At 42.9% G+C, this 26,737-nt stretch overlaps 1 protein-coding gene across 1 annotated transcript; it reads left to right on the top strand.

The window, feature by feature from the left end:
* The first annotated feature begins 14,156 nt into the window (after positions 1-14,156).
* On the top strand, positions 14,157-24,912 carry pprc1 (PPARG related coactivator 1). The gene is made up of 14 exons (XM_083988622.1): positions 14,157-14,269; positions 16,625-16,720; positions 16,850-16,999; positions 17,221-17,301; positions 17,394-19,449; positions 19,933-19,986; positions 20,932-20,992; positions 21,297-21,364; positions 21,682-22,411; positions 22,525-22,728; positions 22,842-22,920; positions 23,014-23,135; positions 23,432-23,583; positions 24,468-24,912. Exons 1-14 carry the CDS (start codon positions 14,189-14,191, stop codon positions 24,566-24,568), a joined length of 4,035 nt encoding a protein of 1,344 aa, XP_083844748.1. The 5' UTR covers positions 14,157-14,188; the 3' UTR covers positions 24,569-24,912.
* The last annotated feature ends 1,825 nt before the right edge of the window (positions 24,913-26,737 follow it).

The following is a 26,737-nucleotide window of genomic DNA, read 5'->3' on the forward strand; positions in this document are numbered from 1 at the left end:
CATAATCTCACACTTGACTACACCAACACACGAGCACATAACTGACTCCCATGAGCTGGATGTCTTTGTTGCTCATGATCCTGTCAGACAGATGACAGACTGAACCGTATCGCTGCGTTATTGTGACTGAATACAAGAGGATGAGAAAAATGGAAAATGTTTTACAATCCCAGCGATAACTGACAGCCAGAAATACAAAGATGCACAGAGTGTAGTCGACTATAGAGTAACACAACAAGTGTGACGAGATAGAAACTACAATTCATCAAAAAGTATATTTAAAAGTTGAATAGCACATGATGCAATTTAGAGCTTTTTTTTTTACCAGTAGTGAATAACTGGTTAAAGTTGATTGCTAAAAAGAATGTAGAAATGTTTCACATCTCAAATAAATGTAAATGTATATATAAATGTTGAAGTGGTTCACTATAAGAAATCTGAAAATCTCAAAGTAGTGAATAAATCATTGAAATCGATTAAAAGTCATGAATAGTTGAATTATAAAGCTAAAACTTACAGAGCAATAGTTTAAAATAGTATAACAGTAAATTACAAAGCTAGAAGTTAGACAAATAGGTAAAATGATATTCATCTTATGTCAATGTGTTGGTCATATGAATGAAAACTGTTAAACTGTACAAAAAAATAAATGTAACCACTTTCACATGAATAAAATACGTTCAATATGTGAGTGAATATCAGTATAAACCAAACATATTTTCCACACGACAGATGTTTGTTATGATGGACGCTCCGTGATGTGGTGCTGTGGTTCATGTGACGGGGCCGTGAGGCAACATCAAACACAGAAAGGGTGAGAACCAGTGGTCTGGCATAGACACATAACTGTATCTCCTCCTCCCCGAGTGAGTTTGAAGCCCACTTTAACAAACCTCAGATCTCTGTTTTCTGTCACTCACAACCAATATACTAACAAAAGACAAACAACTGTCTCCACTGGAACGAGAGCTGACGGGGCACATTCCCCACACACCAGCGCTCTGGTAGAGGCATCACATTTAAATGTCATAAACGGTGTCAGACACTGTTCTCAGGACCGAGACACAATGAACAACCCTGCGGGCCTCTTCTTTTTCCCCTGACTTGTCCCCCCCCCCCTCTTTTCATTTCCCCTTCACACACATACACTCACGCACACACACTTTTTTTTTTGTCTCTGTCTGTTTCAACAAGGTCCATCTCTTCCCCCTCGCTGCTATTCTATCACCAGTCGGTCCTTTGTACGCATTGTAGGTCACGATCTGCTGGTTTGACATTTACAGAAGATTCTGCTACTGTAAAATGGACAAGTCTGAACAAAGGCAGAAACGAGAAACAGAGAGTGGCGACCCCAACAAGGAGAGAGAGAGAGAAAGAAAGAAGAAGAAGAGGAGATAAAAGCGGCAGAGAAGAAACAGGAGGGGTGTGCGTGAATGTGATGTGATTTGGGAAATGGCTTCTGTTTCCAGGAGCGATCAGGCTTTGAAGCTGAGCACTTCACCACTGACTGCGCTGTCAGGTATGCTCTCTCTCTCTCTCTCTTCCCTCTCTTCCCTCTCACTCTCCGTACTCTTGCAGCAGATAACAGAGATTCCCGCTCTGTCAACACATCCACACATCGCTCAAAGAAGCTCTCTGAGAATAAATGAAGTTCCCCCTCGGTTCACCTCCTCGCCTCCGCTGTGGGAACACTCAGCGGCAGCACTTCCATAACACTGTGTGACAGTCAGCAAAGTGCTGCACAGACGCACTGACTGACTGAGCCACTCGTCTGCTCAGCACTTGCTTCACATGCACTGACAACCCTGTTTTTCCCCTCTCCCCCCCCCAAAAAAAAGGCTTCACAGTGTCATCCTTGGTATCTCAGGTGAGGTCATGCCATCAGCACTTACCTCTCAGTCTTTTGTCTTTGCAGCTGTTTTGCGACCCCCCCACCACCCTCCCTCTTCTCCTCCTCCTCCTCTTCCTCCTCCTTTCCCCTTTTTCTCCTCTCCACACTCTTAAACAACCACCTCCATCTCACAGCTTACCTTTTGTCTTCCTCTTTCTTCTGCGCCCACGCTCGCTAGAAAAAGTCTGCCTGGGTCAGCCACGCAGAAGAGGAAACCAAGCTGGGCAGAGAGAGAGAGAGAGAGAAGAGAAGAGAGAGAGTGATGAGCAGATGCAGATAGGAGACACAAATGGGGGGGGGGGGGGATCTAGCAGTGTGCAAATTGGATGATGAGAAGGAAGGAAGGAGGGAAGGAAGGAAGGAAGGATGGAGGAGGAGGAGAAGGAGGGGAAAGGGGGAGGAGGAGGAGGAGGGTGGGGGGGGGGGGGGCAGCTCTCAGCTGCACTGGTATGAATATGACGCAGAGGCAGCAGCCAGAGACACTTCTCCTCTTCCCTCCTCTCCTCTCCTCTCCTCTCCTCTCTAGCCCCATCCCTCCATGCCCACCGAGAGAGAAGAGAGGAGAGGAGAGGAGAGGGGGAGAGAGGGCACTGTATCCATGGCAACGGCAGAGCAGCGGTAGGTAGCAGTTAGGGAGTGTGTTGGGGCACAGTAGCGTTCCTCTCTCTTTCTCTGTTTTTCTCAGAAACGAGGTGGGGGGGTGGGGGGGTGGGGGGGGGGGGTGGGCTGTGGAGGAAATGCGAGCAGCGGTGGATTCTTCAGGGCATGACAGGTAATGAGAGGCAGACTGATTGGGCCTGTTGTGTCTCAGACACACGTGGGAAACAGACGCAGAGGAAGCACGTACAGTATTAATGCTACTGTAAACACACACAAAAAAAAGAACAGCAGAGGAGAGAATATGAAGTAACTTTGCGTGTAAATGTAGACAACTCATGCAGAGATAATCAAACACGAGAGCAGCGATTCATAGAAAACTCAAATTATGTCTGAGTGGAGCTGAGGAAATAAGCAAAGCAAACAAAACTGTGAACGCAAAGACGACGCTTGTTGTTGTTGTTGTTGTTGTTGTGGCGCCACTGCATCTTAATAAAGGCGTGTGTTTGGTTCCCACATCCACCGATCCACATGCCTCAGGACCAATTGCGGGTTAAAGGTCAAGGGTACTTCAACGTGTAAACAAGAAGAGCATGGGAATCAAACCCACTACCGAACCAACATTACAGCCTCATATGCTGTGGCACGTAATTATAATGGTCTTGTTCTTCAAAGAAAAAGCAGCAAAGGGACACAACTTGATCAGTGAGACTCGTAATTGTCGCCTTAGGGATTCCTGGATCGACGCCAGAGAAGACACAGCAAGCAGACACGAAACTACACCGCAGTGCTGCTGGTGTCTGTTGTTTTGAGACTGCTTGTCAATAAGGACGCTCGCTCTCTCAAATTCATTACAGCGCGCGCACGAGTTTACTGACGAGCTCCGCCACGGCTGTCGGGGAACGTAGAAGAAGGATTCTTAAAACTTTACAAACAACCGTTTTATTCTTCACACAAGGAGAGAGTAAAATGACAAACAGACAGTGGTACGCCACAATGGAAGACCACAGTGCGTGTGTGTGAGTGTGTGTGGCCTCACCTCTAATCCATTTCTGCCTGTGGGACGATGGGAATTGCCTATGGCTTTTCTGTGCCATGCAGAACCGATCCTAATGAGGAACGCATCACCCCCCCACTTTTGTATTTGACCCAATTTACTCCCCACCTCTGTGTCTCAGAGCCTGCCTTTGTGTTCACTCCTCATACCTTTAGTTCATGTGTTACACTCAATTCACCACAGCCCTTTATACAATTTTCCTCTCCAGCTCTGAGGGAAAACTCCTTCTCCTCTCAGTGTGATGTTTATTTAGTCCTCAGAGACCAATAAATGTTTTCATAGTGGTATTCCCTTGTGCTCGTTTAATTGTGACTCACTCTAAACTAAAGGTTAGTGTGATGCTTTATGAACTTGAACATGAGCTGAACCTGAAGATAGATAGTGTGAGACACGGAAAAAAATTATGAAATCTCAACTTACAAGCCTTTTCCAGAGCTTTAACTCAGGGTCCTCTTCTGTGACTGTAACCTCGGTTCAATGTGATGGATGTGAAAAGTCTGCTTGATCTTTGTCCAGTCATCCTCTGAGAAACCGAGGCTGCCATTCATTTTCCGGGGGGAAAAAATGTAGAGTAAAAAAATAAAAGTACATTTGCATTGGCACGATATTAAAGAAGTCTAAAGCAGTCAAAAGGTTCTAATGTCAGACAATAATAAGTTTGCCATTATCTGGTAAGTTACCAAAACATTAGCCACTATTAGCTACTGGTGGCATTAGCATGAGAGCGTCTTGTGTATGAATTGCATAAAGGTGCCTTTTACTTTATTTAATTTACATGGATCTAGTTTTAATAAGAAACTATAACCTACTTTCATCTACACCTTTCAGTGTTGCAATGTACAATTCAAATTTACCATATGATATTAGCACAATATTTGGAAGTATCTTCAGACAAGAGAGTTCAAGCTGAAACCAAAAACATGTTTCAAGGTCCATGACTGCCACTGTGTGACCAAACAGCATGAGCAGATTTTTTTTTTTTAATGTTAACAAATCTGTCAGAACAGATGTGTGTGTTTTCACTATAGCACAAAGCACACCTCAGTCCAAAGGGGAAACTGTCTCCACAGAAATGGTGTTTTTCTCATCCAAAGGACCACATGAGAGTCCTCCAGTCCTGGAGAGCCCTCCTTGCTTCCTTGTGTCACGGCCATTGAAAGTGAAGGCAATTAGACTAAACCTGTGGGAGCACAGTGAGAGAAGAACCAGACAACAGCACAGAAACTGACAATTAACCTTTTCTGAAAAAGTTTTAAGATGATAAGGATTCTTGATAAGAAAAGTTGGGATGCATGTCAGTCTATAAAGACAGGTAGATATAGCCTATAATGAGCATAGAACAGTTTCACTGTGCATGATTAAGTGGCACAAAGAGGAGGTTATATTTACACAATAAACAATAGTTGTTTTTTAATTAATTTGTCAAATATTACCCATGTTTCTCATCTTAGGTCATTATTCTGTTTAAATGTTGACCAGTTAACAATTGTCCATTCATTTTATCACATCATATATGTGATATATGTATATCATATCACCCATCAAATGATGAATTATATGAGGAATCTTTTCCCTGAAAAGAAAAACAGCTCCTAACAATTAAATTGTTTCATTTAGGTCAGTAAAGCGTTAAATCATGCATATCCACTATCACAAAGACGAGAACTGAGCCCTGACATTGAATGTTTGTAAATCATTGTTGTTGTGGTTGTTGTTGTGGAGAGAACTGCATGTTTTGCATACTGTGTGATTTGTCTAATGTTACCAGATACCAGGAGGGTTTGTGAGCAGTGCCCTGTGTTGTTGTCTTGGGTTACATTACCTTGTAAGGTAATTCTTAGGTAAGGTAAGTCTGCTGCTCCACGTGTGTAACTACAAAAGACAAAACATTGGAAACAAACAGTGTGTCATTTAGAAATACATCCCAATCTACAGACTCAAAACTGACCACAGCAAAAAAAAGGCAACATACAAATAACTGCACCCAAAATAGTCTGCAAGAAAAGTGAGTATTTGAATCCAGTGTGTTAACTTTGCATTAGTTGTTTCTATATTTCTTATTTAATGTATCATGATAAACAGGCAAATGGGCTGTTCTTACAAAACAACCTTAATCCTGCAGTTAATTTTACAATGTCATTCAAACAATATTAAATGATGCATATAATCCACACTTAAACCACTTTAAAACACTATGATAAAACTATCATACTACTACCTCCGTCGCGGACTAGTATAAACAACTCATTATCATATTAGAACTGTCTGCAAGCACCTCTTTTCGTAAAGAAGGAAATTCGTTGGTAAAATAGTAAAAGCAATTAAATGCAATAAAATGCCCACCATAGGTTCTCATATTCAAGATTATATGTTCACGTGTCTTATTTTGTCGAGCTAGTCAGTAAAAATAACTGTTGCTGATTAATTTTCTGTGGTTTAATAATTGTATGGTTGTCTTGTAGCTATCTCGTCACTGTCACCTACCTACTGCGGTCAAGTGAGCCGTCGTTCTTCCTCGCGGAGTCAAGCCAGCCGCACAAACATTTGAACTGCGCCCGTATCATAGAACTTACGGTAAATTCTCCGAGTCCACTGACGAAGCTAACGCTAGTTCAGAACCAAGCGAGATGACTTCCGGTTTTCAAAGTAAGACGCGGATAATACAAAGGCAAGCTGTGTGTGTGTGTGTGTGTGTGTGTGTGTGTGTGTGTGTGTGTGTGTGTGTGTGTGTGTGTGTGTGTGTGTGTGTGTGTGTGTGTGTGTGTGTGTGCGCGCGTGCGCGCGTGTGTTCCCGTGTGTGTGTGTGTATGTGTGTGTTCCCGTGTACCTACCTAACAGGGCCTTATGAATTTTAAACAGGAAAAGAGCCTTATACTCCATTTTTACTGTGCAGTAACATGACTTTGGCCCATAAGTTCTGGCAATACTTGGTACAGGTGACTTCAGGACCACCCTGGCTACTTCCTTAGTCATTATCAAACAATTTTACTGTATAATTTTGGAGAAATTAAGCCTCAAAGTTGCATCTCAGTTTTTTTTAAACAGGAAAAATGCCTTATACTCCATTTTTACTGTACAATAACATGACTTTGGCCCATAAGTTCTGGCAATACTTGGTACAGGTGACTTCAGGACCACCCTGGCTACTTCCTCAGTCATTATCAAACAATTTTACTGTATAATTTTGGAGAAATTAAGCCTCAAAGTTGCATCTCTAGTTTTTTTTTGTTTTTTTCTTTACGGGAAAAGTGCCTCATACTCCATTTTTACTGTACAGTAACATGACTTTGGCCCATAAGTTCTGGCAATACTTGGTACAGGTGACTTCAGGACCACCCTGGCTACTTCCACAGTCATTATCAAACAATTTTACTGTATCATTTTGGAGAAATTAAGCCTCAAAGTTGCATCTCTAGTTTTTTTGTTTTTTTCTTTACGGGAAAAGTGCCTCATACTCCATTTTTACTGTACAGTAACATGACTTTGGCCCATAAGTTCTGGCAATACTTGGTTCAGGTGACTTCAGGACCACCCTGGCTACTTCCACAGTCATTATCAAACAATTTTACTGTATCATTTTGGAGAAATTATGCCTCAAAGTTGCATCTCTAGTTTTTTTGTTTTTTTCTTTACGGGAAAAGTGCCTCATACTCCATTTTTACTGTACAATAACATGACTTTGGCCCATAAGTTCTGGCAATACTTGGTACAGGTGACTTCAGGACCACCCTGGCTACTTCCACAGTCATTATCAAACAATTTTACTGTATCATTTTGGAGAAATTAAGCCTCAAAGTTGCATCTCTAGTTTTTTTGTTTTTTTCTTTACGGGAAAAGTGCCTCATACTCCATTTTTACTGTACAATAACATGACTTTGGCCCATAAGTTCTGGCAATACTTGGTACAGGTGACTTCAGGACCACCCTGGCTACTTCCACAGTCATTATCAAACAATTTTACTGTATCATTTTGGAGAAATTAAGCCTCAAAGTTGCATCTCTAGTTTTTTGGTTTTTTTCTTTACGGGAAAAGTGCCTCATACTCCATTTTTACTGTACAATAACATGACTTTGGCCCATAAGTTCTGGCAATACTTGGTACAGGTGACTTCAGGACCACCCTGGCTACTTCCACAGTCATTATCAAACAATTTTACTGTATCATTTTGGAGAAATTATGCCTCAAAGTTGCATCTCTAGTTTTTTTGTTTTTTTCTTTACGGGAAAAGTGCCTCATACTCCATTTTTACTGTACAATAACATGACTTTGGCCCATAAGTTCTGGCAATACTTGGTACAGGTGACTTCAGGACCACCCTGACCAATCCTTCAGTCATTATCAAACATTTTTACTATATCATTTTGGAGAAATTAAGCCTCAAAGTTGCATTTTTTGATTTTTTTTTTTTTTTTTTAAGGAAAAAAGGCCGTATACTCCATATTTACTGTACAATAACAACACTTTGGTCCATAAGTTCAGACAAAGGTTAGTACAGTTGACTTCAGGACCACCCTGACTACTCCTTCAGTCATTATTAAACATTTTTACTGTATCATTTTGGAGAAATTAAGCCTCAAAGTTGCATCTGTAGCTTCTTTTAAACAGGAAGAAGGCCTTATATGCCATATTTACTGTACAGTAACATCAACATGGTGCATAAGTTCGGTCAATACTTGGTACAGTTGACTTCAGGTCCACCCTGGCTACTTCCTCAGTCATTATTAAACATTTTTACTGTATCATTTTGGAGAAATTAAGCCTCAAAGTTGCATCTGTAGCTTCTTTTAAACAGGAAAAAAGGCCTTATACGCCATTTTTACTGTACAGTAACATCAACATGGTGCATAAGTTCGGTCAATACTTGGTACAGTTGACTTCAGGTCCACCCTGGCTACTTCCTCAGTCATTATCAAACATTTGTACTGTATCATTTTGGAGAAATTAAGCCTCAAAGTTGCATCTTTAGCTTTAGCTGTATCTTATAATTATTTTGGCAACAACAAAGGTCTAGCCTACTACATAGAATAACATCACTTTAATTAATAAATACATTAATTATTCAATTACATTTTAATTTGATAGTTACTTTTTTAAATTTTTGCATATAAATTTACAATAGTTAGTTGGTAACGATCCAATGCGTCAGCGCATGCGCAAATGAGATTTTCCCTGTTGATTGCCTCCTCGACGTTCACTGGACGATCTTCACTTGGTTGCAAGAATGGCTGCAAGAAAAGGGTAAGTGGGGCTTTCAAATAATTTCCAATGTTACTTGGGTAAAGGACACTGGATTTTGAAATTCCTATATCTTTTTCTATTAAAATTATGTGGGTTAAAAAAAAAAAGTGTGTCATCACAAATATCTATTTAATTGGCCAAATATTATTAGCTTGGGTTAACCGAGACACGTGGTCAGCTTACATGCACTTTGTGCACATTATATAGCTATTTTAATGCGCTCTGGCAAGCGGGGGCCGTTAACCGATTGTGCCAGATGCGCCAGAGCGCGCACCTCTGTGCCAGGCTCGCGCTCTGTGGAGATTTGTGTTTATTCAACTTAACAGGGATGCTGAACAGAGGAATTAATACACACATTCACACAAAAAGGTCCTATGTTCCCTGGTTTGTTCATCGACCGGCAACAGCGGGGAACATAGGACCCGGGGAACATAGGTACGCTCCCGTCTCGGTTAACCCAAGGCAATACTATTTGGCCAATTAAAAAAATATTTGTGATGACGCACTTTTTTTTTTAACCCACATAATTTTAATTGAAAAAGATATAGGAATTTCAAAATCCAGTGTCCTTTACCCAAGTAACATTGGAAATTATTTGAAAGCCCCACTTACCCTTTTCTTGCAGCCATTCTTGCAACCAAGTGAAGATCGTCCAGTGAACGTCGAGGAGGCAATCAACAGGGAAAATCTCATTTGCGCATGCGCTGACGCATTGGATCGTTACCAACTAACTATTGTAAATTTATATGCAAAAATTTAAAAAAGTAACTATCAAATTAAAATGTAATTGAATAATTAATGTATTTATGAATTAAAGTGATGTTATTCTATGTAGTAGGCTAGACCTTTGTTGTTGCCAAAATAATTATAAGATACAGCTAAAGCTAAAGATGCAACTTTGACGCTTAATTTCTCCAAAATGATACAGTCATATGTTTGATAATGACTGAGGAAGTAGCCAGGGTGGACCTGAAGTCAACTGTACCAAGTATTGACCGAACTTATGCACCATGTTGATGTTACTGTACAGTAAATATGGCATATAAGGCCTTCTTCCTGTTTAAAAGAAGCTACAGATGCAAATTTGAGGCTTAATTTCTCCAAAATGATACAGTAAAAATGTTTGATAATGACTGAAGGATTGGTCAGGGTGGTCCTGAAGTCAACTGTACCAACCTTTGTCTGAACTTATGGACCAAAGTGTTGTTATTGTACAGTAAAAATTGAGTATAGGGCATTTTTCCTGTTTGAAAGAAGCTAAAGATGCAACTTTGAGGCTTAATTTCTCCAAAATGATACAGTAAAAATGTTTGATAATGACTGAGGGAGTAGTCAGGGTGGTCCTGAAGTCAACTGTACTAAGTATTGACCGAACTTATGGACCAACGTGATGTTACTGTACAGTAAAAATGGAGTATAAGGCCTTTTTTCCTTTAAAAAAAAAAAAGAAAATCAAAAAATGCAACTTTGAGGCTTAATTTCTCCAAAATGATACAGTAAAAATGTTTGATAATGACTGTGGAAGTAGCCAGGGTGGTCTTAAAGTCAACTGTACCAACCATTGCCTGAACTTATGGACCAAAGTGATGTTATAGTACAGTAAATAAAGTGTATAAGGCCTTTTTTCCTTAAAAAAAAAAAAAAAAAAATCAAAAAATGCAACTTTGAGGCTTAATTTCTCCAAAATGATACAGTAAAAATGTTTGATAATGACTGTGGAAGTAGCCAGGGTGGTCCTGAAGTCACCTGTACCAAGTATTGCCAGAACTTATGGGCCAAAGTGATGTTATTGTACAGTAAAAATGGAGTATGAGGCACTTTTCCCGTAAAGAAAAAAACAAAAAAACTAGAGATGCAACTTTGAGGCTTAATTTCTCCAAAATGATACAGTAAAATTGTTTGATAATGACTGTGGAAGTAGCCAGGGTGGTCCTGAAGTCACCTGTACCAAGTATTGCCAGAACTTATGGGCCAAAGTCATGTTACTGTACAGTAAAAATGGAGTATGAGGCACTTTTCCCGTAAAGAAAAAAACAAAAAAACTAGAGATGCAACTTTGAGGCTTAATTTCTCCAAAATGATACAGTAAAATTGTTTGATAATGACTGTGGAAGTAGCCAGGGTGGTCCTGAAGTCACCTGTACCAAGTATTGCCAGAACTTATGGGCCAAAGTCATGTTACTGTACAGTAAAAATGGAGTATGAGGCACTTTTCCCGTAAAGAAAAAAACAAAAAAACTAGAGATGCAACTTTGAGGCTTAATTTCTCCAAAATTATACAGTAAAATTGTTTGATAATGACTGTGGAAGTAGCCAGGGTGGTCCTGAAGTCACCTGTACCAAGTATTGCCAGAACTTATGGGCCAAAGTCATGTTACTGTACAGTAAAAATGGAGTATGAGGCACTTTTCCCGTAAAGAAAAAAACAAAAAAACTAGAGATGCAACTTTGAGGCTTAATTTCTCCAAAATGATACAGTAAAATTGTTTGATAATGACTGTGGAAGTAGCCAGGGTGGTCCTGAAGTCACCTGTACCAAGTATTGCCAGAACTTATGGGCCAAAGTCATGTTATTGTACAGTAAAAATGGAGTATGAGGCACTTTTCCCGTAAAGAAAAAAATAAAAAAAAACTAGAGATGCAACTTTGAGGCATAATTTCTCCAAAATGATACGGTAAAATTGTTTGATAATGACTGTGGAAGTAGCCAGGGTGGTCCTGAAGTCACCTGTACCAAGTATTGCCAGAACTTATGGGCCAAAGTCATGTTATTGTACAGTAAAAATGGAGTATGAGGCACTTTTCCCGTAAAGAAAAAAACAAAAAAACTAGAGATGCAACTTTGAGGCATAATTTCTCCAAAATGATACAGTAAAATTGTTTGATAATGACTGTGGAAGTAGCCAGGGTGGTCCTGAAGTCACCTGTACCAAGTATTGCCAGAACTTATGGGCCAAAGTCATGTTATTGTACAGTAAAAATGGAGTATGAGGCACTTTTCCCGTAAAGAAAAAAATAAAAAAAAAACTAGAGATGCAACTTTGAGGCTTAATTTCTCCAAAATGATACAGTAAAATTGTTTGATAATGACTGTGGAAGTAGCCAGGGTGGTCCTGAAGTCACCTGTACCAAGTATTGCCAGAACTTATGGGCCAAAGTCATGTTATTGTACAGTAAAAATGGAGTATGAGGCACTTTTCCCGTAAAGAAAAAAACAAAAAAACTAGAGATGCAACTTTGAGGCATAATTTCTCCAAAATGATACAGTAAAATTGTTTGATAATGACTGTGGAAGTAGCCAGGGTGGTCCTGAAGTCACCTGTACCAAGTATTGCCAGAACTTATGGGCCAAAGTCATGTTACTGTACAGTAAAAATGGAGTATGAGGCACTTTTCCCGTAAAGAAAAAAACAAAAAAACTAGAGATGCAACTTTGAGGCTTAATTTCTCCAAAATGATACAGTAAAATTGTTTGATAATGACTGTGGAAGTAGCCAGGGTGGTCCTGAAGTCACCTGTACCAAGTATTGCCAGAACTTATGGGCCAAAGTCATGTTATTGTACAGTAAAAATGGAGTATGAGGCACTTTTCCCGTAAAGAAAAAAACAAAAAAACTAGAGATGCAACTTTGAGGCTTAATTTCTCCAAAATGATACAGTAAAATTGTTTGATAATGACTGTGGAAGTAGCCAGGGTGGTCCTGAAGTCACCTGTACCAAGTATTGCCAGAACTTATGGGCCAAAGTCATGTTACTGTACAGTAAAAATGGAGTATGAGGCACTTTTCCCGTAAAGAAAAAAACAAAAAAAACTAGAGATGCAACTTTGAGGCTTAATTTCTCCAAAATTATACAGTAAAATTGTTTGATAATGACTGAGGAAGTAGCCAGGGTGGTCCTGAAGTCACCTGTACCAAGTATTGCCAGAACTTATGGGCCAAAGTCATGTTATTGTACAGTAAAAATGGAGTATAAGGCATTTTTCCTGTTTAAAAAAAACTGAGATGCAACTTTGAGGCTTAATTTCTCCAAAATTATACAGTAAAATTGTTTGATAATGACTGTGGAAGTAGCCAGGGTGGTCCTGAAGTCACCTGTACCAAGTATTGCCAGAACTTATGGGCCAAAGTCATGTTATTGTACAGTAAAAATGGAGTATGAGGCACTTTTCCCGTAAAGAAAAAAACAAAAAAAACTAGAGATGCAACTTTGAGGCTTAATTTCTCCAAAATTATACAGTAAAATTGTTTGATAATGACTGAGGAAGTAGCCAGGGTGGTCCTGAAGTCACCTGTACCAAGTATTGCCAGAACTTATGGGCCAAAGTCATGTTATTGTACAGTAAAAATGGAGTATAAGGCATTTTTCCTGTTTAAAAAAAACTGAGATGCAACTTTGAGGCTTAATTTCTCCAAAATTATACAGTAAAATTGTTTGATAATGACTAAGGAAGTAGCCAGGGTGGTCCTGAAGTCACCTGTACCAAGTATTGCCAGAACTTATGGGCCAAAGTCATGTTACTGCACAGTAAAAATGGAGTATAAGGCTCTTTTCCTGTTTAAAATTCATAAGGCCCTGTTAGGTAGGTACACGGGAACACACACACACACACACACACGGGAACACACGCGCGCGCGCGCGCGCGCACACACACACACACACACACACACACACACACACACACACACACACACACACACACACACGGGAACACACACACACACGGGAACACACACACACACGGGAACACACACACACACACACACACACACACACACACACACACACACACACACACACACACACACACACACACCTTGCCTTTGTATTATCCGCGTCTTACTTTGAAAACCGGAAGTCATCTCGCTTGGTTCTGAACTAGCGTTAGCTTCGTCAGTGGACTCGGAGAATTTACCGTAAGTTCTATGATACGGGCGCAGTTCAAATGTTTGTGCGGCTGGCTTGACTCCGCGAGGAAGAACGACGGCTCACTTGACCGCAGTACCTACCTTGCGTTTACTGTTGTGCCTGTCGTGTCAGCCACTGTTGACACTAACTGTGACTAATTTGGGTTCAAATTAAATCAATAAATAAAAGTCTACTTTACTACTACTTTACTGTGTGTGCTCTTGTCGTCTTTTGTCTTCATTTTGCAGCAGAGGTCATAAATACAGCCCGGCCACAACAAGGCAGTGTCGGACTCTCACGCTCACTTTTAATGGAACTACAAAACGACGTGGCCACGTACGTAACCCTTGACCCGCCACTGCGTCACTTTGCGTCATTTTGCCGGGAATGTGGGGACCACGTGTCTCCCCCCAACACCGGCGTGCTTGTTGCCTGACGCGGTCGGTTCATCACTTTTCACTCAGAAAGCAGCCGGGGCAGGGAGTATACTCGCAAGATGGCGGCGCGGTGGGGAGCAGGCGAGGAGACTTTAACTGCGTGCAATATGGAGTTTTTCCCCATGGACACACTAGACGAGGTAAAGGATGTGTGCTGTGTTTTATTTCCTGACTTGTGAATCCGCTGTTAGTAGTTGGGTGTGCGTGGTTTTAACAAAAGATGGGCAGAGTGTGCCGTGTGTGTGTGTGTACACTGCGCATGGAAAAGTGACACGTGGATGCAACCGTAGTATCTCTAGTAAAAAAAAACTTATCAATTAAGCACTTAGTGTTTTGTGGCGTTCACGGACAGGTTAACCCTGTCTTTATTTGTACGTGCATTTAAACGCAACGCTTCATTGTGATTAGCTTGTAAATTTTCTTTCGCTTTATGTTAATGCTAGCAAATGAGTCAGTGTAGCTTGGCCGGCCGGCTACACAGCGACGCAGGGTTTGTCCCGTAAAAATATAAACATTCATTGAGAAAAATGCAGTGACAGTTGTGTATTTTTACTGGTGGTCGACCTGGCATGTTTTCCATTTGTATCAGAGATATCGGTGAGACGTATTTTAGTGGGTGTATGTGTCAAAGTACTGTGTGTCCTGTCCATCCACTGAATCATACACACGTGGTAACAAACACTGCAGGATGCTAGTCCTCAGGCTGTGTCATCGTTGCAGGCTGGATGTGTCCTTATTTTCTGTTTGATTTATTAAAGCTTGAGGATAATTAAGAGTGTATTTATTGATTTTTTTTTAAAGCCTTGCTGTAATTTTATAGGCTTCGTGCCAGCACGTTGCAGTGTGTCATCAGCTCAGTGGTGATGCATTTACTATATATCTACTTATTATAAAATTTATAGTCACCGCAAGTTGGACACATTTGTCTGATTAAAAAGTCTCAGGCTGCTGCTGCTGGCACGTGCCAAGTTTTCATTCAAAAAACCTGTGTGTGTGTATTACCCACATGTGGTTCAGTCGTGGTGAATCACATGTTGGAGTTACTCACACATGCGCAGACGGAGTCGGGTCAGTTTAATCTCTGCACACACACACACACCCTGATTCATAAAGTTTGTAACTCACTACCTGCGACTTTTACCAACATTTCGGTGTATTAACGCGGACTGAGATGCGGTCTTTGCCTCCTGTGATTGTTAAAAACGTGAGACAGTTGTGTTGATGAGGCCCAGCCTGGGGTTTGTTGTAGTGCAACACGTGGGCAGTCGAGCTCCCCTCTGGACGGGGTGAGGCCAGAATCAAACATGTCTGCAACACGTGGGACACTGAGTGAAACGGGTGCGTTTTTAGATGAAAGTGCAAACTGTTATCACTTATGTTTTCTCCTATAGACGGATCTGTATGCTGGACTTGGTGTTATTCACCTAGCTCAAATCTGTTCTGCTCAGGCCAGCCTTTTAGAGCTACATTTATCAATGAAAGTTTAGAGTTATTTGATAAAACTTTATTTAAAATGTAGCTATTCAAAATTCTCCATTATTTTCTGTAACATTTAGTCATTTTTTGCCTTTTTTTTTTTTGAAGTTGTCTATTAACTTATAACTTGATAATGAAGTGTAAATTAAATTGGAGTCATGCATGTGCACTGTGCAGTCGATGTTTTTGTATGTTTCTAATCATAGGAAAATGCCTCTGGTGTTTTTCAAGTTGGAAAAGCATGTGCTCTCTTTGGCCTCTGGGGTTTCCTCTTCTGATTCTCCTTTTCAAACGCCTGAGTTTAGACCCATCTTCAGCTCCAACAACCAAATGAATAAGCTAGTATGCTCGATGTGCTTGTTAAACACACACTTGACTTATTTTCTTTTAGCAGGTTATTTAAATCAAGTGATACAGCTTTTGTGAAACAGGAAGTAGGCCTACTCTTTGCCTAAAGGGATACACAACACTGATTTTGTTTACAACACATGTGCCTTTAGACCTAGAGATATGTGGGGCAAGACTCTCATTACCAGGGGTCCTAGAAGAAGTAAGTCAAAGACAGCTGCACTGGCTTTTTAAAGGAGAAAAAAATGTAATGGAAAAGCCGCCCAGTGGTTCATATATGATACTACAAGGAAGTTTTACTCCTGGAGCACGTTTTTGAGTAAAACATGGAGTCGGCTTCAGGACCATGCTCCTGCTTACCTGTGTTGCGGAAAGCACAACATGCATTTAAGACATCACACTTTATATTGAATTAAAGCTGCTGCAAAACAAAATAACAAGTTGTACTTAAATATTTGCTCAAAGTTCGGTCAAATAGTTTGAAATATTTACATGACTGAAGAGGTAACAGTTTTAAGTCGGCTGATCTGTGTATTTAAAAAAAAAAAAAAAGGTATTAAACAGCAGTTGCTACAATTATGCATTTTGGTTGGCGGCTAGTTGATCATTTTTACCTGAATCATGTTTTTAGTTTTGCCAACTATAATCTATAAGTGTTGTTTCTTCTCTAGACTTCTACGCTGAGCTCTGGAGAAGCTCTGGAAGCCCTTCAAAGCTGCTTAGACCCCTCCATCCTGTCTATGTTTGAGGACACACCAACAATAGAGGCAAGACTCATTTCATAAACATGAACTGAAATATAAGAGGAGCCTTACTATCATGTATAAGCCTTGTGCAGTTGTTTGTTTACACGCTCTGCAGTGACGGCGTGATCTAACTTGTTTGTTTGTTTTTAGACTAAAGGACTGGATGAGGAGAGCGAAGCCACGCTGCTCACGGCCCTGACTGAGATCCTTGACAATGTAGATGATGAGAACCTGTCCCCGTTTGACACACTGCCTGACTCAGACCTGCTGTCAGGTCAGAAGGGCAGGGAACCCTCTCCGGTTAGTGGCCAGCTGTCATACATAACTCTCAAAGTGTCTCTCAGATTCACCCCCCCCCCCATCTGGCCTTTCAGAATGAGAGTTAAAGGAGGTGGAAGAGCAACCTGCTGACCTCTGATTCAAAATACACCTCCTGTTCATTGTTTCACATGTTTGTAGATATAACATTTGTGGATAACGTATCAATGCCCTGCTGGTTTTCTTTATCTTTGGCTCTCCAGCTGCGGAGATTGATGTGTCTGTCTCGTTCCCCTCCCGAGAAAGACTTGCTATGCGGCGCAAGACCTACATCAACTGGAAAGGTAGCTTCCTGCATAATTAATGTGTACATCAACTAGAAGAGCTGACAGATTTCAGAGCCTGACTGCATGTTTGTTTCTTTGTCTACGCCCAGAGCCTCCCCAGGGTCTTGGCGGACTCTCTCCAGAGGAGTGATGGGGAGGAAGAAGATGACGGCTCTCTCACTCTGAGCCCAGTGGGGTACAATTCATCTCTGGACAGTGACCTGTTGGACTGGGAAGGTCCAGGCCTCCCGCTTTCCGTCACCTTTGAGCAGGAGGGCGAGGACGGTGTTTCAGTCAGCCTCGGGGACTTGGTCAGGCATATGCACCCATACTGTATGGCCATTTGTGTAGAGAACGACGACGGTGAACAGATGTTGCCCGAAGGCGGCATCTTACTTGAAGTGGTGGACCAGGGGGTGAACGGAGAACCCATCCTGGCCATCCCAAACATGGACCTCCCCGTCTCTCTGCCACTTCAAGAGCAGTCTTCAGAAAAAGAGCAGAGACTTACAGACGAAGCAGAAGAGGCGGCCTCTGACAGCTCTGAGCATATTATCGTAGATGTAGATGATGATGAAGACGTGAGCGTCGGCGAGGCTCCAGTGACAGCGATGGCCCCCGCAACAGCAGACCCGCGCCCAGATGCGAAAGACGAGACCATCGTAAAACAAAAGAAGGAAGATGTAAAAGACAAAAGCTCCTCCTCGAGGAAAAAGAAAAAGAAATACAAAGAACAGATCCAACCTGAACCAGTAGAGGGAAGGGTCCTTAGAAGCGGTACAGTAAGGAAGACGGTACAGGAGGCTCCCACACAGCCGGAGAAGAGGTCGGTCAAAGAAAAGAAACGCCACAAAGTCCCAAAGGTTCCTGTTGCCTCAACTCCAGCTTCCTCCTCCGTGCAACCTCAGAAACTGAATCCATGCCAAACTGAAACACAAATCACCACTACAACACTATTGCCCAACATTAATGTGAAAGTTGCCACATGTGCGTCACCCAGGCAGTTAAAGGAAAGCCCCGAGAAGAGTCGGTGCAACGGTTCGCCCGCAGCAGTGAGCCCTCGACAGCCTGATGAAGCTCCTAAACAGCTGGACCCACCCCCCGCCAAGCTGGAAGACGCAGCAGCAGCAGCAGCAGCAGCAGCAGCAGCGGCTCCCTCTGCTGCTCCTGCCCCGCCGTCTTCCGAGAGCCCCGCAGCTGCTCCGAGTCCCGTCACACCTCCGACGACGCCACCTGTTTGCGAGGCCCCCCCTCCCGTGGCCGTCGCGGTCCCAGAGCCCAAACCCAAATCGCTCAGCCTGGCCGAGTACCGGCGGCTCCGGCAGCAGAAGAAGCCGACGCCGGTGGAGAAGCAAGACGACAACAGCACCAAGTGGCCCAGCCTGCCCGAGCTCCCCAAAGAGCTGCCCCCCATCCCCTGCCTGCCCGACCCCAGCCCCAAGGACTCCCGACGGCCCGGCCCGCAGGCGGCCAAGAAGGAGGTGGAGGAGGTCAAGCCCGCCTGGCAGCCAAGGGGGCCGGCTGCACCTCCCACCCCCGAGGCGCTGCTGGTGCCACCGGCCTACATGGTGGCCGCTTCCTCCAGTAAAGTTCATCCGGCTGCCGCTCCTGTTCCTAAAGCCCAGCAGGCGCCTGAAACTCCCAAACCTCCACCTGCAGTGCCTTGTGTGCCTCAGAGCTCTGGGTCTCCAGCGGCTCTAAAACATGCCACCGCAGATGGGAAATGCTCTCCTCCACTCTCAGGAGGAAAGGCTGGTGGAGCTGACGAAAAGTCCCCACCTCAGCCTGCATCTCTAAAGTCCGTGGAGCTCATTAATCCCGTTCCTAAAACCACTACAGAGTCAATCAAACCCACCGCTGCTGCTACCACCGTGTCTGCCCCCCGTGCCCCCCAGAAGACCACTGTCGTTTTCCAAAAGGTGCCTCAGGTCAGTGCTGCTGCCACATTATTAAAGAGCGCCATCACAGCTGACAACAAGGCCTCCAAGCCCACAGCCAGTGGTACCCAGCAGTGTCCCCATCCTGCTGCTCAGCCCTCAGACCCCCAGAGTCTGAAGGCTCAACCTGTCGTGCTTGAACCCAAAACAAACTGCACTACAACGGCCAAGGCCCAGAAGGCAAAGAGCGCCACGCAGGAGCTGATTGAGGCCTTCACCAGTGAGATAGGTGAGCTCAAAGATCACTCAATGTGATTTTATACATGAAAGGTTGATAGAAACTAGCTTCTGTTTTTAGTTGTAGCCATGTTATACACATTTAAACAATTATGATATCCACCAGCAGCTGTTATTTATCTATAATGCGCCTGTTTAGAAAATTGCCTCGTCAGTGTCTCCTCTGTGCTGCTCTGGATAAAGCCTGCGCTCAGTCTGCTCCAGTATTTGCTGATGTGCAGGAACTCCATATCAGAAATAAATTATTGTACTGTTAGTGCAGTGAAATAATATGCAGTGTCACCGCAAAAAAATCGAAACCCCCGTGTAACGTCTAGACTATTCTCTAATCGTCTTACACCTGTCCAGTCCATCACCACATTGAGCCTTTATCCTTGTGGTCTGTCTCATTTATGTGTGTGTGTGTTCTTGTAGTGTTTCTGCACCGTGCCATACTGTAAACACATCAGGATAATGTTTTGATCTCTTTTTGCAGGAATTGAAGCTGCTGATTTAACCAGCTTGCTGGAGCAGTTTGAGGAAACCCAAGGTAAACAAATGTCTTATTTTACTTCATTGATATTGTATGAGAAAAATCCACGATTGCTTGGTTAACTCCATGTTAGACCCTCCGGGGTTTGTTTGTTTTTTGGATTTTTTTTGGATAATGGTGCAATGGCAGGCCAGTAGTTCAGCAGGTCACTTAGTTTTACTATCAAGCTAAATGTAGTCAGAGTGTCAGTTTTCCTTGTTTCGTAATCGCAGGAAGTTTCTTAAAATATTATCTCCGGTCAGCAGTGGTGCATGTTAGTGAGTAGGGGACTTGGTCAGTATCAAGTTTCACTGATCACAACAAATACAGTGTTGTTGTATGTATATTTATGGGTGGGGTCAGCAGTGAAGTTGGATGACCACCTCTTATATCTTTCAGTGATAACGGAACAAAGATATTATCAAGCAGCTCATATTAACTTGACACTTATCTGATCTGCTGGGAAGGTGTTTTTACACCCAAACACTGCTCATAATGGCAGGATTTTTTTTCGCCCCCCACTGAAACATTCCCCTTTAAGAGTCGGGTGCCGTGGGGGGGCAGAGGAGCTGCTTTGTGCTCTTGCCTGCTCAGCTGCTGGAATTTTGCCCTGTCCGCAAATCCATTTAACTCTCACCCTGCTGTCTTTGTTTGAGCGGATGTACGAGCCCCAACTCTAACAAGTGCTCGGGCCGTGTCTGCCATTACTCGTGTTAGTGGACGCGTTATCGAACCACTGTACTGTGTGCTTTGGCGCTAATGTAGCTGCTGGCCATTTGGTGACATTCTGTGCAAAAATAAACTGAACAAATATTACCCAGCATGACTGCATTATTCACTACACGTGCTGTACACCGACAGTTTTATCCACACAATCTTTTAGTCGTTTTTGTGGTGTTCCTTTATCTCATCCTGTTGGTCTCTGAGCTGATGCACTTATTTCCCTGTCCCTTCTCTCTTCAGCCAAAGAGGAGCAGTGTGTGCCGGAGGTCTCTGGTAGAGCAGCAGCTGTAGGAAACTCGAGGTGAGTTACCCTACAGCCCCTACGCTGCTCGGTGTGAGTGATGGAGCAATGGTTTCTCACCAAGAGCCCACGTCACGTGAAACCCGTTTGCTCTATGTGTGTGTGTGTGTGTTTGTGTGTGGAGGTGATGGATGTTCTACTTTTGCCAAGACCTACCGTAAACCCTGCTGATGTCTGATGGCCGCCTCAAGTCTGAGTTTCGGTCCAGACCTGGTTGCACGCCAAACACAAACTGGACAAGCTGAGGTGAAGGATACACTGTTTTAGTGGTGAGACTAACACACACACTGTGCTTGTTTTGCAGTTTTGAGTCGGCTCCAGAGAAAACGGTTGTGGACCGTGTGAGAGCTAACGACCTCTCGAGTACTGCAGGTAAATTCAACATGTTGTCTTTGGCTTCAGAATGAGTGAAGTCATTAAAACAACACATACAGTAAAGGTGACTTTGTGTAGATAGATTTTTATCGTTACAAAAGGGCAACTCAAGTGCTTCCTCTTTTTTTTTTTTTTATTCTGCCCTTTTATGGCTCCCGTGCTCTCGTTGCGTTCAGCAGTTAAATAGCCCAGTCATTAAAAATGGTCAACAAGAGCACATTGTTATCATAGGTTTGCTACCTCGCAACACAGATGGCCACGTGTCCTTGAATGTTGGGTATAACTGTGGTGAACTCTCCTTCCCTCTCCTCCAGCTCTGACTCCTCCGACCACTCCTCCACACCAGATGTGGAAGCCTTTGGCCCCCGTGGCCCTGCTGGGGAAAAGCAAGGCCACCGAGGCCTGTAAGTCCAGCCCCTCCAAGGTTATCCAGATAGATGCTCGCCCACTACCCTCAGTGAAGACCCGCAGTAAGCCCACTCCCGCTGCTGCCCCTGTAGACCCCGACTTGGCATGCATGGACCACGATTACTGCCTCCCCAACAAAGGCACTTCCACCGAGCCAGGCAAGCGCTGGAATGTCAAACAGCAGTCTTTTATCACCATTAAACCAATCACGCAAGTGGCTACAAACGCCACACAGGTCCCGACAGCTGTCCTGTCCACCACAAACCCTGCAGTCAAAACCAAAACACATGATTTTCCAACAAAAGAGCCTCTGGACCACAGGACAGATGCAATGCAGAGAAGCTCTGTTCTCGAAACTCCCGACGCTTCTCCTGATGCCTCTCCCGCTCGAGACGAGACCGATTCCACTGTTGTTAAAGAGGAGAGCCACAGGAGGGGGCCTTTTGAGAGGGCCTACCACCAACGCGCTGCCTCTCGCACACCCAGCCCCAGATCTAGCCCCAAAGAAAGGACAGGAGGCCGATCCAGAAAGAGGAGATACCGGCGCTCTCCCAGCAGCTCTCTGTCCAGCAGTTCAGAGGCAGACTCGCATTCCTCTAGATCTCGGTCAAGATCATGCTCTCCATCTAAGAAAAGGTACGGTCCCCAGTCAGAACATGTAGACGGTGAACTGTCTTAATAGTCAAATCCAGGAAGTATGGATTCTTTTTTTCCATGTTCCTCACTGATATCCCTTTTTTCTTTTCTAGATATCGTTCCCGTCACTCTGAGAGCAGTTCCAGCTCCTCCTCGCGTTCCTCCTCTCGGTCCTCTCCCTCTGTGTCCCGCTCCCCTCCCAGGAGGAGGAGGTACTCGTATTCCTCCTCTCGCTCTGGCTCCTGGAGTCGCTCCAGGTCACGATCTCAATCCCCTCAGAGACGAGGACAGTGGAGTAGAAGCAGTAGCGTGTACAGGTACGGTCTATGAATCATAGTCATCCGGGTGGTCATCAATAACAACCGTTTAATCTGTGCGTTACTTTGATGTGCAGTCAGAAAAAAATCTAATTGCTTCATCTTACCTTCAGCCCCTCATACAGATCTGGCTACAGTCAAAGTCCAAAGCCAAATGCGCAAGAGGTGAAGAGACGCAAGGAAAAAGCCATTGTAAGTTATTTTTACTTTGAATTTACAAGTGCAGTTTGAGTAAGCAAATAATAGTATTGTAACATTCATTCACCCGATTGATTTGTCTCTCAGGAGGAGCGCCGAGTTGTTTACGTGGGTCGAATTCGGGGTACGATGACCCAAAAAGAACTCAAAGAGCGCTTTTCTTACTTTGGCGAGATCGAAGAATGCACCCTGCACTTTAGAGACCACGGGTAAGTCCACATTTCTCCTCCTCGTTTGCTTTTGTAATCGGGGATTACTGTTTGAATTGCAATAAGGCCGCAGACTGCGCTGTCTTTGAACCTTTTTGGTCTTGTCTGTGACCTCTTAGGCCAAGCTACAGTGCTAAAGCAAAGTGAGGCTTGTTCATAACTGGAGCGTCCTGGCAACATCCCCAGGTGGCTCTTTTAAAAGCAAGCCACAGCTCAAAACTGCACACGATCTGTCGAGTCCTTCAAGACTTATTAAACTGTGAAACTAACGCTGGCTGATATTTTGTCCGTCACAGGGACAACTACGGCTTTGTGACCTACTACAGCACCAAGGATGCATTCACGGCCATTGAAAATGGAGGCAAGCTGCGCAAGCCTGACGAGCTTCCATTCGATCTGTGTTTCGGTGGAAGGAGACAGTTCTGCCAGATGGGCTATGCTGACTTAGGTGGGTGCGGCTTTAAAATTGACAGACGCAACAAAAGCTCCTGTAGCTCCCACCCAGAGCGCTGCTTATCTATTCAAATGGTATCGATGTGGTTTGCGGAAGATGGAAGATATTGATGGCAGTTCATCCTGATACAGTGTGTTCACCACAAGCTGAGAGCCATTTTACTTTGTGAAGTGCTGCCAATATCTCCTCAACTTGGCAGATCACGTAGCCGCTGTTGGAAATGATGGTCGCACCAGCAGGAAGAAGGCAAACACATTGCATAGTGTCCTGATTAAGGGAATGTATATTTGACACTAAACACATAGTTCACATGATGAGTCTTTAAATGCTGACTCTGATCTTCCTGACTCATCATAGTTCATCAAGTTAGAGCCCTTTTTTGGACTCGACGTAATTTACTGAGTACTCAATATTTATTACTACATTACAAATATTCAGTTATCGGACCACACCCGTATTTGAACTCAACAACTGCATTCGCATGTGACACTATGATAACAAGACCTGTCGCCCGCCAGTGTTTATGGCTGGCAATCATGAATGTCACTCACAGCTCACATCAAGATGTGATCCTGGAGATATTGAGTAGTTGACACGATTGCTACAGAGGGGGTCCTTACTAGCATCACAACTGTGCAGTCATGAAACTCACCTGTTGGTGGGCAATGCTCCCATGGAAAGATGATCTCCAGTTTTGTTTTAACTTGGCAACCAATTAGAAATATGGAATGGGTTGTGCTGTGGTTACTCAACTCATGACATAAAATCCGGGCTACGCCCATTAGTCAGTCTGAAATGATTAAACCCCAGTGCGTTGTTGCTGTCCCTGTCCCTGTCCCTTTGTATGCAACACTGACTTTTTGCTCCTCTCTTTTCAGATTCGAGTAGAGAGTATGAGCCAGTGCCTGGGAAGGCCAAGTATCAAGCACTAGACTTCGACACTTTACTGAAGCAGGCCCAGCAGAATCAGAAGAGGTAACAAGAGGCCTGCAGCAGGAGGCAGCTCACATTTACCTCAGAGCCAACAACCGGCTCACACCTGCAACACTGTCTTTACATTTTAGTTGTTGCATTAGTTTTTTTTTGTGTTTGTTTTGTTTTTCTGCAAGCTAACACCTTCTATTGAAGTGAAGATTTGTAATGAAAGTAGGAAAAGAAGTTTAAAAAAAAAAGAAATAAGTGAAATAAGATAATTTTTTTAAAAAGTTTATTTAAATGTAAAATCAATTTGAATTGTATGGAGAGAGAGAGAGAGAGAGAGAGAGAGAGAGAGAGAATCATTTTTAAAAAGGGGGATAAATAAGTGGAATGCTGCTCCCTAATTCTCGGGAGAGGTTGTCATACATGTAAATGTACTGCAAACCTAAATTAAAAAAGAGAAACTGAAATGTGTTTGTTTCATTATTCACCTGTGTCTTTGCATTTGTCACTGTTTGGCAACATAAAAACATTAAGAGAAGATGTTTGTAACGATACTTTACACAAAATGTTTTGTCACAAAAGCACACAAGTATGTTCAGGTTTGCTGCTTTGATTGCAGGATTCCTCTAACATTTTGGTTGATCATAGCAGGAAAGGTACATGTGACACCAGAGGCGACTGTTACAGTTTTTCTCAATTGCTAAAACACTAAACCCTGTTGTCTGAACCAAATTCTCAGTTGCCTGAACCCACTGATTGAATCAGTCACTCTTTTGGCAAAACCATCAGCACTTTTCACCTGTTTAGACACATCTTACCAACACATTTTCATTGTGATGCACCTGTGTCGCATAATGCTGAGCACAGGAGGCAAAAGTCAAACACAAGTAAAGCACAAGTTTCACCGGTTGAACACAACAACTCAAAATGAATAACACTTGTGGCTAATGATGTGAAGGAACATATATATAAGCCAGTTGAGGATGAAGTCCTGTGGCCTGACCCAGTACAGAGAAATGATGCTGTGGCTGAGTTGTGCACTTCTCATTTCTATATTTTTGTACTTTATTTTTTACTTGGCCTACTGTATACAAGTGCTAAATGCACAAGATTTATGTTTGTCTTTGTACTGTACAAGTGCTACGTGTAAAATGCACAGGATTTCTGGTTTTTGTACTTCTTTTTTTTTACTACTATGTACAAGTGCTAAATGCACAGGTTTTTTGTTTTGCAAGAGGAGAAGATGAGAGACGACAGGGTGAAGGAAGAAAGGATGAGGGAGGGATGAACTGGGAAGAAGGAAGGAAAAGGGGATGAAATGGATGTGGAGAGGGAAGGAAAGGGAAGGAGAGAAGTGCTACAGTGTAAATGCACAGGTTTTTTGTTTTGCAACATGCATTTAGCCTACAGTGAACGATAAACATTTATTTCTACAGCTTCATGTGCTGAGCATTGTGTTTTCTATTTTTCTATGTAGTGTTTAGTGGCTCAGTAGTGTTTTTAATTTTGATTGACTCGGGGCACGATTTGACAACACAGTTCAGTTTTGGGCACAGATTGAACTGTTTTGAGGTGAAAGTTTGGTTTTGCAAGAAGAGTCTGAGGTTTTGTGAATGTAGCTTGAAAATTGGGGTTTGTGTTCACAGTTTCGAGAAATGTGTCTTAGCAATAGAGAAAAACTGTAACTTAAGATTTTTCCCATTTATTTATATGCTTCTGCGGTCTTATGATGTAGGCCTAGGCGGAAAATGAGCCTCCCCTCTTTGAAAGACCAGCAGCTGCCATTGTGTAAAACATTTCATTAAAGCATGACTTATTTTGATTCCACATCAGGGAAGGGTACGCATCTCATTTGTACTGTATCTGTACTTTTCCTGTTATGATGTGCTTGAATGTCTGCTAATGGTGACTGACCACACATTGCCACAGCTTGCCCATCGCAAAAGGACAGAGTTGCCTTTAATGTTGGTAACCTGAGCCTGATTTTCCTATCATCACAAGTCAAAATGTCTGATATGAAAGAGATCTATAACATAATGCATCAGCCCTTTGGGATTCTGTTTGGTTATAATTGCTTGGTAATTTCTATCAAAATATAATTGAACATGACCTGGTGGGTTTTGAACAAAGCATGTGTACTTTGCTGACACAACACACACAGGCTCAGGTCAAAACAGATGAGTAGCACCTCCCCTCTGTTTGAATGTGCTGCTGGAGCTCAGCTACA

This window comes from Trachurus trachurus (assembly GCF_905171665.1).
Source record: "Trachurus trachurus genome assembly, chromosome: 15".
Taxonomy (NCBI): Eukaryota; Metazoa; Chordata; class Actinopteri; order Carangiformes; family Carangidae; genus Trachurus; species Trachurus trachurus.